At 34.0% G+C, this 18,315-nt stretch overlaps 2 protein-coding genes across 2 annotated transcripts; one reads left to right on the top strand and one right to left on the bottom strand.

Moving 5' to 3' along the window:
- Positions 1–259: 259 nt before the first annotated feature.
- Positions 260–1,889, bottom strand: LOC145165639 (ethylene-responsive transcription factor RAP2-3-like). Its single transcript, XM_079084417.1, has 2 exons — positions 1,641–1,889; positions 260–1,028 (listed from the first exon to the last, which is right to left on the bottom strand). The coding sequence occupies exons 1-2, from the start codon at positions 1,837–1,839 to the stop codon at positions 538–540; spliced, it is 690 nt and encodes a 229-aa protein (XP_078940543.1). The 5' UTR covers positions 1,840–1,889; the 3' UTR covers positions 260–537.
- Positions 1,890–15,643: 13,754 nt separating this feature from the next.
- Positions 15,644–18,099, top strand: LOC145165638 (DNA/RNA-binding protein Kin17, conserved region). Its single transcript, XM_079084416.1, has 2 exons — positions 15,644–15,786; positions 16,695–18,099. The coding sequence occupies exon 2, from the start codon at positions 16,764–16,766 to the stop codon at positions 17,928–17,930; it is 1,167 nt and encodes a 388-aa protein (XP_078940542.1). The 5' UTR covers positions 15,644–15,786; positions 16,695–16,763; the 3' UTR covers positions 17,931–18,099.
- The last annotated feature ends 216 nt before the right edge of the window (positions 18,100–18,315 follow it).

The raw sequence follows: 18,315 nt of genomic DNA, 5'->3' as shown, positions 1-18,315 counted from the left end.
GTTATAATGTATGATGCATACTCATGGTCTTGTGAGCAAATTTAAATACGAGTTCATTTTGATAGGATATTCTGATCCGATATTCCAAAACATAAAAAAATATTAGTTAAGATTTCTATCTTTGACAAACTTGTCATGAGTGACATTATTTTTGAGGAAATAGTCAACAATGCAATTTAATACAAAAGATTATTATACGTTGTCCATCATTCTTGAAACAAATGATAAATATGTTCAATTGATTCCAAAACACAAATGATTGACTTACAAGGCTATTGATTTATATACCACACGCTTTATAAACATTCATTCTAAAACAAGTAGACATTAAAAAACCCATAAATAGACAGAAAATCACACATATATGGATATGGTGTGTGCCGCAAGCGTAGGCCGCCGGCGACACAACTTATTGTCAAATTCGTCAGCCTTAACCACAACCACCCCATTAACACGAGTCTTACGTTTTATATAGGAACTAATTAAACTCAACTCACTGGGTTCTCACTCGCTCGACTCAGTTTATTCGGAAACAACTCAGATGATAACCGGGAAGTCATCCATCGTCCAAACATCACATGCTGACTCACCACCGAGTCCACCAAACTGAGTCAACTCATGATCAAGACCCAAGAACGTCTCAAGGTTCGAGATCTGTTCCTTGAATTCGTGCTCATCAGCCACACTGTTCGAGTAGTAAGATTGTTTTTGGAACTGGTCGTAACTCAGTAATGCAGGTGGTCGTGGTGATGGTGATACATGGACGGTTGACTGAGTCGACTCAGTGCGCAGCTTCTTCGCCGGTGGTAATGGAAAGTTGAGCTTGGCCTTACCACCTCTGATACGTTTGGCTGCTTCATCGTAGGCTTGAGCAGCTTCTTCAGCGGTGTTGAATGTACCGAGCCAGACTCGGACACCCTGCTGTGGGTCTCGGATCTCCGCCGCCCATTTTCCCCATGGCCGCTGCCTGATCCCTCTGTACTTGTTCTTCCTCGCTTTTGGCTTCTTCTCGATAGGTTGTGATTTTTCTGAAATAAAAAAAAAAAAAAAATTGTTAATCTTTTGGTTATCGTCGATATATTTTTTCAATCATTGGTAGTTATAACTTATAATAACGATGATAAGTTTTAATAATGGAAAAGAACGTTGGATAAATTTGATCGCCATTTCAAGTTGTTTCTACATTCAATGTCTATTGTCAAACCCTGATTTTAAAATTTCAAATTGTTTGTTTTAAAATATTAAAAGTTAATAACTTGTTTTAAAATTATAATTTTGGGCTTGAAGATTCCCAAATTAGATAAATAAGTTACCAAAAATCTAGTAACAGATCCAAAATCTGTAAATCCAGTTGTTTGTACGTCATTGAACTAAATAAAAACAAAATTCTAGCTTCCATTTGCTTAAAGTGTAGCTTTACTTTTCTCTGAAGAAACTTGGATTAAAAAATAAATTCAAAATCAAGCAATAACCACAGAAGGTATCGATTAGATGTTAGAATATGAATACAAGAACAAAATATCGAAAAATAAACGGAGATTCCTTTGTAGAATGTGTCAATGGCGTGTTATTCGATGCAACCTGTTAAAGTTTCATCAAATACACAGTGCGTATGTGTTTAAACATGGCGGAGATGATACCTTCGTCGAAGATTTTTTTCTGCTTTGAAATAGTTTTGTTCTTGATAGCAACTTCAGTGGTGGAAAGTAGTGTTTGTGGTTTGAAATCCCAGCCGAAGAGATCTGAGGTGTCAAACTCGGACCAGAGATCGTCGGCCGACAGCTTCCGGTCGCGGTTGAAGACGGGATCGGCGTCCGAGATTATTGCTCCACCGCACATTTTTGGTGTTGTCAGAGAGAGAAAAGGGGAAATGCAAATGGCTTGATGAAGTTGCTCATTTATAGAGTGGACAGTTACAAAGAAAGTAATCAAGGGGAAAAAGACAAAAAATAAATAAATAAATAAACCTTCACTGAATCTCATTTTGTGATTTACTTGTCATATTATTATGGAGTACATATTAAAACAAAACTTCTTAAAAACGATATAAGTTTTGGATTTCATGATTTAGGCACAATACTTTGATATGAGTTTTATTTGCATCCTATCGATAGATAATGCCGTTTGTTTGTTTGTTTTTTTTTGTCTGTGCTTTGTTGTTCTGTTGCAACCCATCTATAGATAATGCCGTTTGTTTGTTTGTTTTCTTTTGTTTGTACTTTGTTGTTTTTCGTTGTCATAATGGAAACAAATTCTATTGTTTTTATTCGTCGTTGTGGTTTCAGGCTCTCTACAAACACTGAAGCTTCAAATGTTGCATTGATCAGACGCTCGTGAAGTACTTTTGAACGACAACCGATCATTGGCGACACCAATAACTTTCAGGTAAGTAAAGTTTCTTTTTTTTGCGTTTCCTGTTGGTCTTATTTATATGGAATAACATTGTCTTTTTCTTGTTGTTGATTATAGTTCATACATGTTGTTCTTTGATTTTGCTCATCTTTGTGTGCCTTTTGTTTTGGTATATGTATACGACGCATCACGCACGCCATGTGTTTGTTACAATTCCTCATATTTCACTGTCTACTTTTTTGTTGTCTAAGCATTAAAATTCCATCAAATTGCAAACACATTCCTCCATAGAAGACATACTCACTCTTTTTCATCACTGCTTCCACTTTTGCACACCATTTAGGAGTTGTTTGTTTTTTTAGGCAAAATGTCTGCAGTCTACAGACCATATCTTCAAACATCTTAAGTAGAAGAGATAGACCAAACATCTGCAGCCTGAAACAAGAAGACTGTTTGTTTTTTAACATCTGCAGGGTGTTAGAATAAACTAAAATCTAATTAAACTAATTAAAAAAAAAACTTAAAAGAGATGTTGTAACACCCAAAAAATTCAAGCCAATTTAAAACTTTCCCAAAACATTTAAAACCAGTAGCTATTACAACTTTGTTTTCAAAATAGTCTAATACCAGAGTCTTCCCAGAAACATAAATAAAACATGAGTAGTTGTATGATCACGCCTAAGCCTTGTCGCGATCCCCTGATGTACCTGAAACAATAAACTGAAACTGTAAGCCCGAAAGCTTAGTGAGTTCCCCCAAAATACCCATACCCACGACAATACACATATAAACATAAACAACATACTATGGGTCCAGTCAACCATCAGGTTGGAATACCCCTAGGCCCTCAACCAATCGGTTGGAATGCCAAAATACTATGGGTCCAATCATCCTCGGGATGGAATACCCCCAGGCCCACAACCAACAGGTTAGAATTCCCACATATTATGAGTTCAATCATCCTCGGGATGGAATACTCACGGCCCACAACCAACAGGTTGGAATGCCCAAGTCTATTGGCTTTCGCACAAAGCAGATAAGCCTCAACCGCCAAACAAACATGTGCACATATAACAGATAATCACATAACAATCTATAGACAACGAACTGATCAAACAGATCATACCACATAACACATACTACCATCCAATCTATCAGGATACCGATTTAGCAGTTCATACTAGTATATCACATATAACCATCCTATAACCAGGACACCGACCTAACCAGGTCACTAAGCATAAACATAACCTCATCCTAACTACCAGGATGCAAACCAATAATCATATCATGCCATAACTGGATACAATCCATAAAGGGTCGGCCTTGGTGCCTTAGACCCTGTTGATATAGTGAGGATAACTCACCTCGCGAGTAGGGCTGAAGTACCGTAAATCTCTGGCTGCTGTCTCGCCGGGAATCCCAAACTAATACACAATAAATACTAAGTTAATACCCAAATAACCTTCTTGACTACAAGTCCACACCATTCATTAAGTCCATTCTCTTTATTGGGTCAAGGCCCAAATACCCAGTCCTTGACTTGAAAATCCACATATAAAGCCCATTATCGGCCCAATTTACTAAATTGGGCCTAACTCCCTAATTAGGCCTAAACCCATGATCCACTATCACTATTGGGCCCAAAACATCCTGTTTACAAAGTCCAGCGAAGGCCCAAACCCATTTAGCCCATAAACAGCCTAAAATATGAAGTTCATTTGTCAAAAGCCCAACAGAGGGCATACGAGGGGCATACTCCTCTGGTATGCGGGGTGTACTCATCCAGTCGTTGACCACCATCGGGGTGGCTGACCCAGTACGCTGGGCGTACTGGATTTACGCTGAGTGTACTCTACAGTTTGCCAAAACCTTATTAAGTGCTTAATGGCTTAAGCACTTAAGCCCAAACCTCAGATCCAGAGACCTAACATGCCTAGGATCCATAAAGTCACGAACTTTATCACTTTGGACGTCCATAAAGTTCTTAATGCTTGGTCTTAATCCATTAAGACCTTATTTCTCTTTGCATGGGACACATACAACTAATGGGACCTTATTTTTATCACTCAAGGTACGTTCAAGAGTCTGGAAGGACAGCTCTTTTCGTCCAAATCACAACATGCACCAACTTATGGCTTTTGGGACAAGAAATGCTTCTAATAAAGTAAAATGATGAGATCTATGCATATATGCATAAAGTTTGGAACTTTATACCTTCTGGAGCTTCTTGAGCACAAGCTAACTTCAGATCTACAAGCTTGATCTTCTTCTCCAACACTTTGATGCAATACCTTCCTCTTGAAGCACTCAAGAACACACCAAATAAGCTTAAACACACAAAGGAAAAGCTAGGGTTTGGGGAGGACGAATGTAGGTTGTGGAGGCTAAGGTAAGGGAGTTCTGGTGCTCATAATGTTGTTTATATAGGCTCCAAACCCTAAATATTATGGTTTCACCCAGACATTAGTACGCCTAACGTACACAAGTGTACGCCCAGCGTACTAAGGCGGACCTTAATACGCTTAGCGTACTCTTATGTACGCGCAACGTACTCCCTTTTTGGCCCAAGTTTGCAAACTTGGTCCTTAAACTTATCATGGCTCTTCACTTCCAACCCCAAGGACCATAAATGACAAGGTAATGATAGGAGAGGGTTCAGGAATACCTACCAATTCTCGGGATGTTACAGATGTTTTGATAATTTTATGACTTTATTATAGATAATTAACAAATGTAGATTAACTTTTATGCATTATTGTATAAAAAGTGAAAATAAAATGGTAATAATTATCGTATATATTTGATAAAAACCAACAAACTTTAGTCGTAAATTTATACCTAAACATTGTAATTAGGGATAAAAGAATTTAACACATAACATGAATGAAATAAATTTTGATTTTACATGAAAATTTTCAAAATTTTTATTTTACTTTTTCAATTAAATCAATTAAAAACTGATCATAAATATTTTTCCCAAGAAATAAACGATGTTGCATTAAATAATGTTTTATAAAGGGTAAATTACACCATTCGTCCCTCGTGCATATGTCAACACACGTTTAGTCTCTATTTTAAAAAATTAACTTGGATCGTCTATGTGTTTGTTTTTTCTTGCACTGTTAGTCCCTATGGACATGAAATAACTATTTTACCATTAATAATTTTTATTTTTCATTTTCTTTCATTTATTTATCAGTTTTAAAGTAAAAAAAATAAAAATAAAAATAAAACAAACATCCCAAACCCTCCCCTTCCATTTCCCCATCTCAAGATTTTCCACAGGTTAACTAACACCACCTATCATCGCTAGCAAGTCTGACACCACCACCTATCACCGCCATGTCCTCCTTAAACCAAATCATAATCTGAAAACCTTGCATGTGGCTTCTCCCCTTGATCTGAAACCTTAGGCGGAAATCAATCTGAACATATGTGAAGAAGGAGATCAATCTAAACATATGCCGACAGCTGCTTCCTCAATCTGAACCTTGCACCCGTCTTCTTATTCAATCATCCATGTATGCTTTCTATTCAATCAGACTTATGGTTTGTATGATTTCCTTATATGGTGCATCCAGAAATCCAAATGTAAAAGAGATCCCAAAAAATCAACCTAGGTTAAAATCTGATAATCATCGATTGTAAAATTTCCCAAACATCGATTGTTTTCTAATAAACAATCACAATTACAAAAAAGATAAAAGAGAGAGAGAGAGAGAGAGACCATCATTCCAATTCGACCATATCTGAAAGGCACTTGGTACCGATTTGAATGGATCTAAAATAGGCTTTAACCCATCTGCAACCCTGTATAACCATGGCGCCGGAGATAGTGTCTGCTTCCGCCTCCGATTATAACGCCTTTGCCTCTTATTCGAATAGAGAATAAAGAAAGAGTGTGACAGTTCTACATTAAGAACAAAGAAGAGGAAAAGAGATCGACTATTCTTCATATCTTTCTGGCGATGGATTCCCCCATCACAAAATCAGATCGAGATGAGGTAATCTTGCTCATATGGTGTCTGATTTAGGTTTCGAATTCATGGTAGCTTTTGAGGTGCATATCGACTTCATGTGTATCTTGAAGCTTGCCATAAGTATATGATTTTGTTAGCGGGTTCTACAATACTGAAAGAAAAAAAGAAAGGGGTGATGTTGAGGGTGGGTGAGAATGGGCCCAATTTCCTTTTTTTAAATGATAAATAATATTAGATTAATTGAAAAAAATACACAGGGGCATTATGGTCATTTTAAATTTGGTATGGACTAATCCTGCAACAAATCGTCTTTTAGGGATGAAACATGCAACTTTAAACCAAACGAGGGATCGTCTGGGTTAATTTTTGAAAATAGTGACCAAACGTGCCTTTCGGCACCTGCACGGGGACGATTTGTGTAATTTACCCTTTTATAAAATTTGGTACAAAAAAATATAAATATTATGATTTTTTTCATATCTATATAAACAACTCCACCAATTATTATGTAATTAAATATTTATTTATAAATTTGTCACAAAGGTCAGATGATTGTGTTATCGAATATTTTTTTCTTTAAGTATTGTAACTTTTTTTTTCCAATTTATTTATCATAGATAAAGTTGGAATAAATCTAAGTTTTAAAAAAAACAAAACAACAAAACAAAAGTAGATGTGTTTTTTAGGTTAGAAGATGTCTGAAGAGGTTTGAAAACTCAGGTCCACATCTACGCCAAGAAGATAACGTGTAGACCTTTTTAGGTATGCAGTCTTTGTTGGGTTTTTATTCAAAAATCCGGTTTCACAACCGGTAAAAATGACAACGGAAGCTTTAAAAAATGTTGAATAAAACTAAAACGATTTTACCCACCAAGGATCATTATGCAAGAGTTAGAAAGATTAAAACAACCATAGAAGGGAAATCATAACAACCTTTGAAGAATTTGATCCTCATGGGAGGTTGGAAGTCGATGAAGTGTGGCATGAAACTCTTAAACAAGAGTTCTCTAGAAGTATCCACCAAGCAAGAGTGAACCATCAAAATATGCTAGTATACACTTGTGATTTGTTGTTCATAAGCCTTTGAAATATATACCAAATATATGTTCAAAGGTGAAGCAACAAATGAACTTTGTCTAACATCAAAATGCAAGAGAATGGAAGAGAAGAAGGGCCTTGAACTTTCGAAATATGGTAGCCCCATAGAGAGCACATTGCTCTCGGTTTTAGGCTCCAAAGAAGAAGAAGAATTATGCTTGCAAAAACTACTTCCAAAACACTAGCAAGTCTTGCTTTTATACTTCAAAAAGTGTAGACCAAAAGCAAGACCATAAAGCTAAAGTTAAAGCATGTTATGGGACATATATTAAACAAAGAAAAAAACAACTAGACCCCATGCTCCTTGATTTTCGGCCACAATGGTCAAGGGGACAAGGCATGGTGTGTTTCTTTCTTTATTCATGATTAGATGTTATATATATTTATATATCAACTTTATATAAAAGTATATCATTTATATAAAGTGATTCTAACATATATATATATATATATACATATATATATATATATATATATAACATATAACTAGTCTAATATATTTATAAATATCTCTTTTATATAAAACTATCTTTTATATAAATAAACTTTAACCAGTTTATTAAGATATAAATATAACTAATAAATAATCATACTTTATGATATATTCATAAGTTGTTATTTCTCCAATAAATATTATTTCCACAAATAATAAAATTCCAGTTAGTAAAATATTATCTCCATAAAATAATAATTTTCCAATTAAATACAAGTGTTGATATAGATATTTTTTAATAATCAAATTATACTAATAAATAATCAATTGGCGGTAACTTGCTATAAGATGTGACCGTATATGATCATATATTATTAGCAATATCACTCTATAATCACTCTTGGGCATACTAGATATTTCAATCTTCATAAAAAAAAAGTCTGTGAAACGTCTGCGCGTGGGCTGCGCGACGGAGACAGAAGATGCCAGAATATCTGCAGACAAAAAACAAACAACACCTTAGTTTTCATAGCTTAACAAGAACAATCGATGCTAACATGTTATAAGGACAACCATGCATTCTTCCTCTAAATTCATGCAACTAACCAAGTAATGAGATGGTTTGTAGAGTTTTTATAAGCCCCTAAAAAAATTCATTATCAACTGAGTTGTGTAAATTTGGAACTGATTATAAGAATAAAAATCATTTTGCATAACATTTCATCTGCAAGAATTCCATTATATAGTCTTATCATCCAATTTAACTCAGCAAGTTGATAATCTCTCATCTTCCCTGTTATGCCTGTTAAATGTTTAACATAACCCAAATTCATAATTCAGAAACTAGCTTGAACATTTTGAAGTTAATTTATAAAAGTAAGTTACCTGATAGGATGAAATACACTTCAAGGTTATAAAATAAACGGCATCTTCAAAAATTTTAAAAAATAAAAATAAAATAACAAGCCTTCTCAAGAAATACAACAAGAAAAAAAAAGAACCAATCAAAACTTACTAATCTGCCTATTAGTAATCATTCTAACATATTCATAATATTAATTTTGGTCAAAAAGTTTTCTCAACTTGCCATGTTAAGTAGATTAGGTATTTGTTTATTAATCATGCTTTTTAATCTATGTGGCAGGTCAAACATTTAAATTTTACAACGCAATGTAACAAATCATATCCACTAACCTAAACAAAACAGCATTACAATAGTTATTTACAAATTTTATCTTAATTATATTGACACAAATCTAAAGAGAAAAGGGAGCAATCTTACAAGAGGGCTGCACCAATACACATGGTTAAGAAAGTAACTAAGTTGCAATTATTATTATGGTTAAAAATTAGAAGTTCATTGCTAATTTTGGTAAATAATTTTAAGTAACTTGCTTTTATAGTTAAAAGTATATAAATATAAGTATGTTGCTATTTTGGGTATAAAATAAACTACATTATTGGAGCTGTGATTAAACTATATTAGTATTATTGGTAAACAAATGTAAGTAAGTTGGCATTATGTTTTAAAAATATATAACGGAAAAAAATGTACTAACTTGTGCTTTAACTTGTAACAATATTTTGAAGTTTGAGCACTCTTGACCACAACGAGTTCATTAGCAAGAACACTTTCCTAATGATCCAAAATCTTTAAGAACACTTTCCTAATGATCCAAAATCTTTAAAAAATACGACGTACTTGCTAATTTTCATATATAAATTTAAGTGACTTGCTATTGTAGTTAAAAGTATATAAATAGAAGTATGTTGGTATTCTCAATATAAAATAAAGGACATTGAAAATATTGGAATCACGATTAAAGTGCATTTCTATTATTGGTATAAGTAGCTTGCTGATATTTTTTAATATATATATATATATATATATATATATATATATATATATATATATATATATATATATATATATATAGGCTTAGGTTATTCTATTAAAAGTAATTATTGTGTTATTGTATACATGATTGTGGACCAATCAAATTTACTTATTTTAAGAAAGTGATTAATATATATTATTGAATTAAATATAATTGAAAAATATCTTCTTAATTAATTACAAGGGTAATTTAGTCAATTAAAATAGATTTAATAAAGGAAAAATGCATTTTTAAGGGATCATAGATTCTATTAATTTTAAAAATCCGATTTTACGAATTATAATTCTTTTAATTCGGACATTCTGAGAGAATATGTTTATGAGTATATTCAAAAATAAAAATATTCTTGAACCATAAATAATAAAAATATTCTTGAACCTATTTCTTGATCATGGATTTAAAAACTTCTTGTAGAATAACAAATTCTTGAACAATATATTGAAGAATAAAAACAAAAAATACATTATTTCTTATAGAATACGGGTAACAATTGTTAAGAATTACATTTATTGTTAAAGAATAACACTAAAAAACTTTCAAAACGGGAAAGAAAACATCAAAATCTAACAACGACTAATACATTCTAGACAAAATTGCAAAAATGGTCCCTGTGGTATGCATTTTTTTGGGGTTTTAGTCCAAACCACGACTTTTTTGGATTGGTGGTCCTTTTGAGGTAGTTTGCTTGCGACTTTGGTCCTTCGCTAAACTGAAAAGACTAAATTACCCTTACTATATTTATTTTCCATTTTTATTCTTTTCCTATAAGTATTTATATATAAAAAATAAAAGTGGGGGCCCACATACCCATCCTCCCTCCCTCTCTCTCTCTCTCTCTCTCTCTCTCTCTCTCTCCCTCTCCAAAATGAGAAATCAAAGAGCGTTGACCTCTTTAACTATGTCAAAATCATCATGTTCATAGCTTCAGCCCAAAAATTAAAGAACATTCAACATGTTCATTTCTTCAACCAAAAAGTTACAGGGCATTCAACACGCCTATCTCTTTAATCTAATCAAAATCACAATCGCAACTCTAATTACCACCGTAAATCAAACACATACATACCATTTTCAACAAACACACACACAATAAATCACCCAAAATGAGAAAAAGAGATTTGACATTGCAATTTTCCTTTGCTGAATCAAGGGAGCTCAAGTGCAACCGAGAAAGATAAAAAAAATCCCAGAGTCCAAAAATGCAAAAGTAACCTGAAACGATGAAGGATAATAGACAAATCCATTTTCACATTTAAAATGGTGTCTCCTTGCACCATGCTTCCCTGTATAGTTGTACTTTCAAAGAAGAGGCATATGAAGATGATGGTTCGACCATCGGAAACATTGGTCCCATCGTCAACTTAACCTTCCAAATGAAATCGGATCAATAAATCATATGCTTTCTCTCAAATCCCCCCACTACCACCATGACCAACGACTACCAACATAGATGAAAACTAGATGCAAAAATGGAACATTAGCCAAATCGAATGTGAACTCAAATGCTAAAAAAAACTTTTTGAGGGTTGGGTTCCATCAATGATGCAAAAAAATTGAACATTTTTGGTGCACAAGGGGGGAAATTCAGATGACGATAATTAGGTCATGAAGGGGCAACTCAGATTACGATAATTAGGTCACGAAGGGGCAATTCAGATGACATAGGTGGTTGGTGGAGAGGGAGGAGGAAGAGATGGATGTTGATGGTGAAGTTGGAGGAGGGAAGAGATGTAGTCAGCGGTCAAGAGGGAGGAAGTATCGATGCAAGCTATTGTACATGCTCTGGTTCATAATCAGAAAGTGAAGAGGGTTATGGTTTTTGGTCTTGAACGACACTGTTTTTGGTATTGGGAAACTCTGTCGGAGGAGTTGCAGACGAATAAGGAGAAGCAGTGGGAAGGACACAAACAAAGAAAAAATTGATCCTCTGATATTGGGAAACTCCATTAACGGATCATTAATCTTGACAGGCCTGTAAATCTTTTTTTTTATGAACACTCGTCTGATCTTGTTTGTTTACTAGCTATGGATCGAAAGAGAGAACCATCGACTCCTCTGTTCTGATTAAGAAAGAGAACGATCTACTCCAACACCTTGTCGACAACCTATCAATGGGTTTTTGAGAGAGAGAGAGAGAGAGAGAGATGTAGGCCCCAAATTAGTTAATTATTTTATTTTTCATTTAAATTAAATAGAAAAAGCATAAAAAATATGTCATAAGGGCATAATAGTCTTTTCAGTTTACTGAGGGACCAAAAACACAAAGAAACTAGCTCAAAAGGACCTCCAATCCAAAAAAGTCGTGGTTTGGACTAAAAACCCAAAAAAATGCATACCACAGGGACCATTTTTGCAGTTTTGTCTACATTCTAAAAGAATAATGTGGTCCGTTTCAATTTTGTAGTCCGTTCTTCAAGCATTAACTTCTGTGATTCCAACAGAATTGGAATTCGTGATTTCATTCCAACAGAATTGGAATTCGTGATTCCATTCCAATCGAATTGGAATCTCACCAATATCATCCATTGAATCATCTACATAAACATACTTGATACATTTTCAGAATTCAACGTTGTCAAGATCATGCACTGTCCACATAAATGAAGTGTTAAATCAGGAAAAAAAAACATAAATTGAAATATGAATCAATTCATAAAATGCAGCCAAACAAATTGGAATTACCTCATAAGCCTCGTTTTTTCAAAGTCTGCAAACATTTTCAAATTGAACATATTAAAATAAAACATCAAATCCATCTATTTCAATATGTCTTTCTAGGAACCCACACAATAGATAGTCTTGCACAACATTATCATAACATAATAGAATATGATAAAAAGCTTTCAATAATTAAAAAGCATTAAGTAAAATGTAAACAATTACAGTGGTCAAAATAATCACCTTTAAACAATTACTTTCATACTCCATGGGACAAATTGATCTCCACATTGTCTTTTCAATTATCGCCTTGTCTGATATTTAGTTCTCAACTATCGCTTTAATATTATGCAAAAGGAAAATGACTAATTACCAAACAGAGGAGATCTAATTAATCCAAATTATGTATCAAATAATGATTTTTCTTTTTGGAATCAAATAAACCCTAATGAACTTTGATACTACTTTTTACCATTCATTTAATTTAAAGAAAGGAAACGAGGGATCAAACTTGTTGGAATCGACCGAACATGCAAATCGCTCTACGAGAACCGGTTTCATTGAATTCAGATCGTATAGCTTCAAAAAATCAGATTAATGTTATCACATATTTGAAAATAATCTTGAATCTAAACTATCAAATTGTAGATCATCGGTTTGTTTTGGCTACACCCACCTGCAATCGGAACACAAAGAAGAAGGGTGGGTTGCGTTCAATTCATGCTACAAGATGGAGGGTCGGTGGTGAAGAGGCCGTTGGTTTTTTTTGGCCACCTGTGAGCTCTCGTAGGAAGAAGTCACCGGAGAAGGGCGTCTGCCCCTCTCTTTCTCGTATTTTCTTCTTCTTGTCAAACACAACAATCGAACGCCCCCTGGATCGGTGCTGTCCCGATGCTTCTTCCCTCCGCACCTCCTCACGATTTCCCAACTATCACAGAACCGGTGATGAAAATTGATCCTACAACGATTGATCAGATCAGAAACGGGGATTAGGTTAAAATCAACGTAACTAGTTTATTTAATTATTGTTTTTTCTATTAAATTTTGATTGGTCCACAATCATGCATATAATAATACAATATTTAGTTTAAACACTTGAACCTATCTCTCTCTCTCTCTCTCTCTCTATATATATATATATATATATATATATATATATATATATATATATATATATATATATATATATATAAAAGGGAAAAAGAGTACTAACTTCTGGTTTAACTTCAACAATATTGTGAACATTCTTGACAATAACGGGTTCATTAGCAAGAACATTTCCAAATTATCCAAAAGCTCCTTAGATCCGAATTCGCATATTGATACTTCCAAACAAGCATGCTTTCTTTCATCTAAATTGTTGACCCCTTTACTTTTTCTGTGTACAAAATTTGCATAGTTTAGATTTAGTAAGTTGACCTTGACCCGGACCGGACCGGATATTCTTATTAGTGGGCAGGGTTTTGGGTTTTGTTTTTACCACTAATTGGGTTTCGGGTTTGGACCGGACGAACCTTGAATATGGGATTTAACCCGAACCTGACCGGAAAACATTTTCACCTTAAAATATATAGATAAGGATATTGAATTATTAGTTACTGTTATACCGTAACATTATGTGTAAAACTTAATGTTTTTATTGTAACATTATTTATAAATCTTGATCAACGTTTGTCCCTATCATTTTACAAGAAAGAATGTATCTAGCATGCTATTTTTTTTATAAAACATGCAGTTTTTTTATTAATGATGCTTTGTTTGTTGTTTTTTACATATAAAAGCTATTAAAGTGGAGCTTTTATTAATAGTGTTGTTTTTTTGTTAAAACATTATTTTTTTTATAAAAGTGCAGTTTTTATGCTAAATAGTGCAGTTTTTTATTTGTTTTAAATGTTAATTATGTTTGTGTTTTTTTATAGACACCTCATTTGCACGTGATCTGATTCGGTCCAAAACCCGAAACCCGGTTTAGTATCCGGGATCGGACCGGACCGAACACGAACCCGATACACCAAAAAACGGTCCAGTTTTCAGGTAAAAAAATTCATGTTTTTCGGTCTTTGGGTTTTTGGTCTTCGGGCTAGGCCGGTCTGGGTTTGGCCGGCCCCTCATCCCTACTTAAAGGTGCGGTGATCACATAAAGACATAAGAAGAAAGAAAAGAGCCATAAAAAAAGATAAAAAGAAGAATAAAGAGAGAAAAGGAACATATAATAAGCAATAAATACTAACTCTTTAATCAATTATGTATTCTAGTTGGTAAATATTATATCATTTATTTTCAAACCCTTTTATAGCTCTTAATGTGTTACTTCATAGTCTCTAGAGATGTATACAAAAACTGGATCACTGATTTGAAACCGATCTGATCCGAAGACCAGTTTTGGTCAAAACTGGATTTGACCAAACCGGATCGGATTGGATCCAACCCACTAGATTATAAACGAATCCTAATCCTATCGGTAAAATTGGATTTGATATCGGATCCAAAACCGCCCCAAATCCGATAAAACCCACCAAAAATTGGTTCAAACCTAGTGTCTTTTTAACCTAAAAATAATAATAAATATTAGTATCAGAGATTAACTGAAAAATGAATACACAAGGGCATTATAGGCATTTTAAATATGGAACAGACTAAATCTACAACAAATTAGTCTTTCAAGGATGAAGTATGCCAGTATAAAACAAACGAGGGACAATACAAATTAATTTTTGAAAATAAAAACCAAACGTGCCTTTTGACATTTGCACGATGAACGATTCGTATAATTTACCTTAAAACTAATATATGTATTGTATGTTAAATAAATATTTTGTTTTATAGTTTTAGTGTTGTGCCTAGCCGAGTTGGTGCACCGGATTTATACCCATGTGGGTGCGGGGTTGGGAGTTCGATTCTTTTAAACTACCTCTTGTGGTGACGCATGTGGAGAATTTTTTCCTGGAAATCCCTATGTGGTTTGGGTTTGCCCGGTAAAGGAACTCGAACACGGGATATTCACTGAAATATTACGAGTATGTTTCCACTTAGTTCGTTTGCCGTTTAAAAAAAATAGTTATAATAATATTATAACTATGATTTTATAGGAAAACTCCCCGGTATTAACCAATTTTTAAAATAATTACATATAATTTATAAATTGTATTTAAAAATTTAGAACGGTAAATAGATTAATAACTTGATATTATATCCCCAATTCCCCATTGGGCCATTATCCAAGCCAAGCCCAATCAAGGAGAAATACCGAATAGCGAAGGAATACGAGGGATCTTTTGCGTTTCTTCCTCGGCACTCGGCAGCGATCTTTGAACCCTTCCCAAATTCTTTATCCCCCCAATTGACGCCCTTCTCCGGTCACCTGGTAAGTCCCGCTTTCTTTTTCTGGTTTGGTAAGCACATGTTTTTTTTATTTTCTGGAATCGACGGTGAACATGAATTTCTTGTTAGATTTTGAATCTAAAGGTTAATTTCTGTCTCACTCCTGGTTTAATCGAATTCCTGATTTCTGGTTTGATTTTAATCCCAATTTTTTTTTTTTGTGAATCGATACACCTCCTTTGTTCAAGCTAAGTTTACACTGACAGCCGTATCAGGAATTCCTGATTCCAAATCTGATTGATATCAAATTTTGTGTAATTCCTGATTTTTCTTTTTTTGGAATCGATTCCCACTGACAGCCTCATCATAGTTTTCAACTTTATTTTCAATTAGTTTGCAACTTTTTTTTCATTCACATCTGTTTGATATCTAATTTGGCGTTAAAATCTAGAGTTTGAGATGACTGATACTTGTTTATGTGTTTTTGTGTGAACTGTGAAGTAGAATTACAACTTTTTTTTTTTTCAATTACATATGTTTGATATCTGATTTGATGTTAATCTAGTTTGGTGTTAAAATCTTGAGTTTGAGATAACTGATGCTTGTTTCTATGTGAATTGTGAAGTAGATGATCCAAATATCATAAATGAATTTGCAAATCTGTTTGATATCTGGTTTGGTGTTAATCTAGGCATTCCCTTTTTGGTCATTTTACATGTATAAGCTAAGCCAAACATTTAAAAAAAAAACACTTTATTGACTTATTGACTTTTGCAATCACAAAAGCTAATCTAAACATTTTTTAAAAATCTCATTTTCCTACCACCACAAGTCAATAAGCACGTTTGCCCAAAAACACTTTTGGAGTTAAATACTTTTTTTACAGATTCACACCATCATCTTTCACTTTCAGTCATATTTTTAATTAAATTATTGTTTTGCTCTATCCAGGTTCAATCCTTTAGTTTACACAAATAGGTTCCTACTCATCACTGTGATTCTTAAAATTTGAAATCCTCAATGGGTAAAAACGATTTTCTGACACCAAAAGCAATTGCCAACCGAATCAAAGCAAAAGGGCTCCAAAAGCTTCGATGGTATTGTCAGATGTGTCAAAAACAATGTCGAGATGAGAACGGGTTCAAGTGCCATTGCATGAGCGAAGGCCACCAACGTCAAATGGAAGTTTTTGGTCAAAACCCTAATCGGATAGTTGGTGGTTACACCAATGAATTTGAATCCATGTTCCTTGAGCATATGAAACGTAGCCATAGGTTTAGTCGAATTGCAGCCACTGTGGTCTACAACGAGTACATTGCAGACAGACATCATGTTCACATGAATTCAACTCAATGGGCTACTTTGACCGAGTTTGTAAAGCATTTGGGAAAAACAGGAAAGTGTAAGGTCGAAGAGACACCAAAAGGGTGGTTTATCACATACATAGATAGAGACTCCGAGACACTTTTGAAAGAAAAGTTGAAAAACAAGAGAATGAAAGCCGACATTGTGGATGAAGAGAAGCAAGAGAGGGAGATCAAAAGGCAAATTGAGCGAGCCGAACAATTGATGGGGAGTGACAAAGTCTTAGAAAATGAAGATGTGAAGTTGTTGTTGAGGTCTGATAATGGTGGTGAGAAGAAGATTAAGCTGAGTATCGGTTCTTCAATGAAAAATGTTAAAGGGGAGGGAAGCTCGAAATTTGTTTTTGATGAGGTGGAAAATGTGGAGAAAGTTGAGAAAGACAAGAAACAAAAGACAGGTGGCGGGTCGGCGTTGGATGAGTTGATAAGAGAAGAAGAGAAGGCGAAAGAGAGGAGTAACAGGAAAGATTATTGGTTGTGTGAGGGTATTATTGTAAAAGTGACGAGTAAAGATTTGGCTGAGAAAGGTTATTATAAGCAAAAGGGTGTGATCCGTAAGGTGATTGATAAGTATGTTGGTGAAATTGAGATGCTTGAGAGTAAACATAAGTTGAGGGTGGATCAAGAAGAGCTTGAGACAGTTATTCCTCAAATTGGTGGGATTGTGAGGATTGTTAATGGTGCTTATCGAGGTTCAAATGCAAGATTGTTGTCTGTTAACACTGAGATGTTTTGTGCAAAGGTGCAGATTGAGAAGGGTGTATATGATGGAAGGATTATCCAGGCAATTGAATATGAAGACATATGCAAAGTTGCTCAATGATTTCTATCAGGTATGCATAGTAAGATCAACTAATGTTGTTGCTCAATAGAACCTTCTGTTATTTTATTGAATCTTATGTGTAACGAGTAATGACTGTTATTATCATAATTTGTTTTGTCTTTTTGTATTTTAAATGGCAAATGTTAATCAAGATTCATATTTTCTAAAATCTTTTCGTGCTTAAAAAACATTTCCGCCATTCTAATCATGTATTGTTCATTGGTTTGTAGTAAAGTGTTAATAATTATGTTACTAATTGCTAGAACTAATATTTGATAAGTAATCAGATCAAGAGAATTATAGTCATAAGTGTCTTAGGGGCTGTTTCTTTTTATTTTTCTCATAAGGAGGTTACTTAGGTAATGATGTCAAAGAATAAAGTGGC

The sequence above is a fragment of the Lactuca virosa genome, chromosome 3 (assembly GCF_052849685.1).
Source record: "Lactuca virosa cultivar CGN04683 chromosome 3, Lactuca_virosa_CGN04683_v6, whole genome shotgun sequence".
NCBI classification, from domain to species: domain Eukaryota; kingdom Viridiplantae; phylum Streptophyta; class Magnoliopsida; order Asterales; family Asteraceae; genus Lactuca; species Lactuca virosa.
The sequence above is the reverse complement of the archived record's forward strand: the minus strand, read 5'-3'. Positions and strand labels throughout refer to the sequence as shown.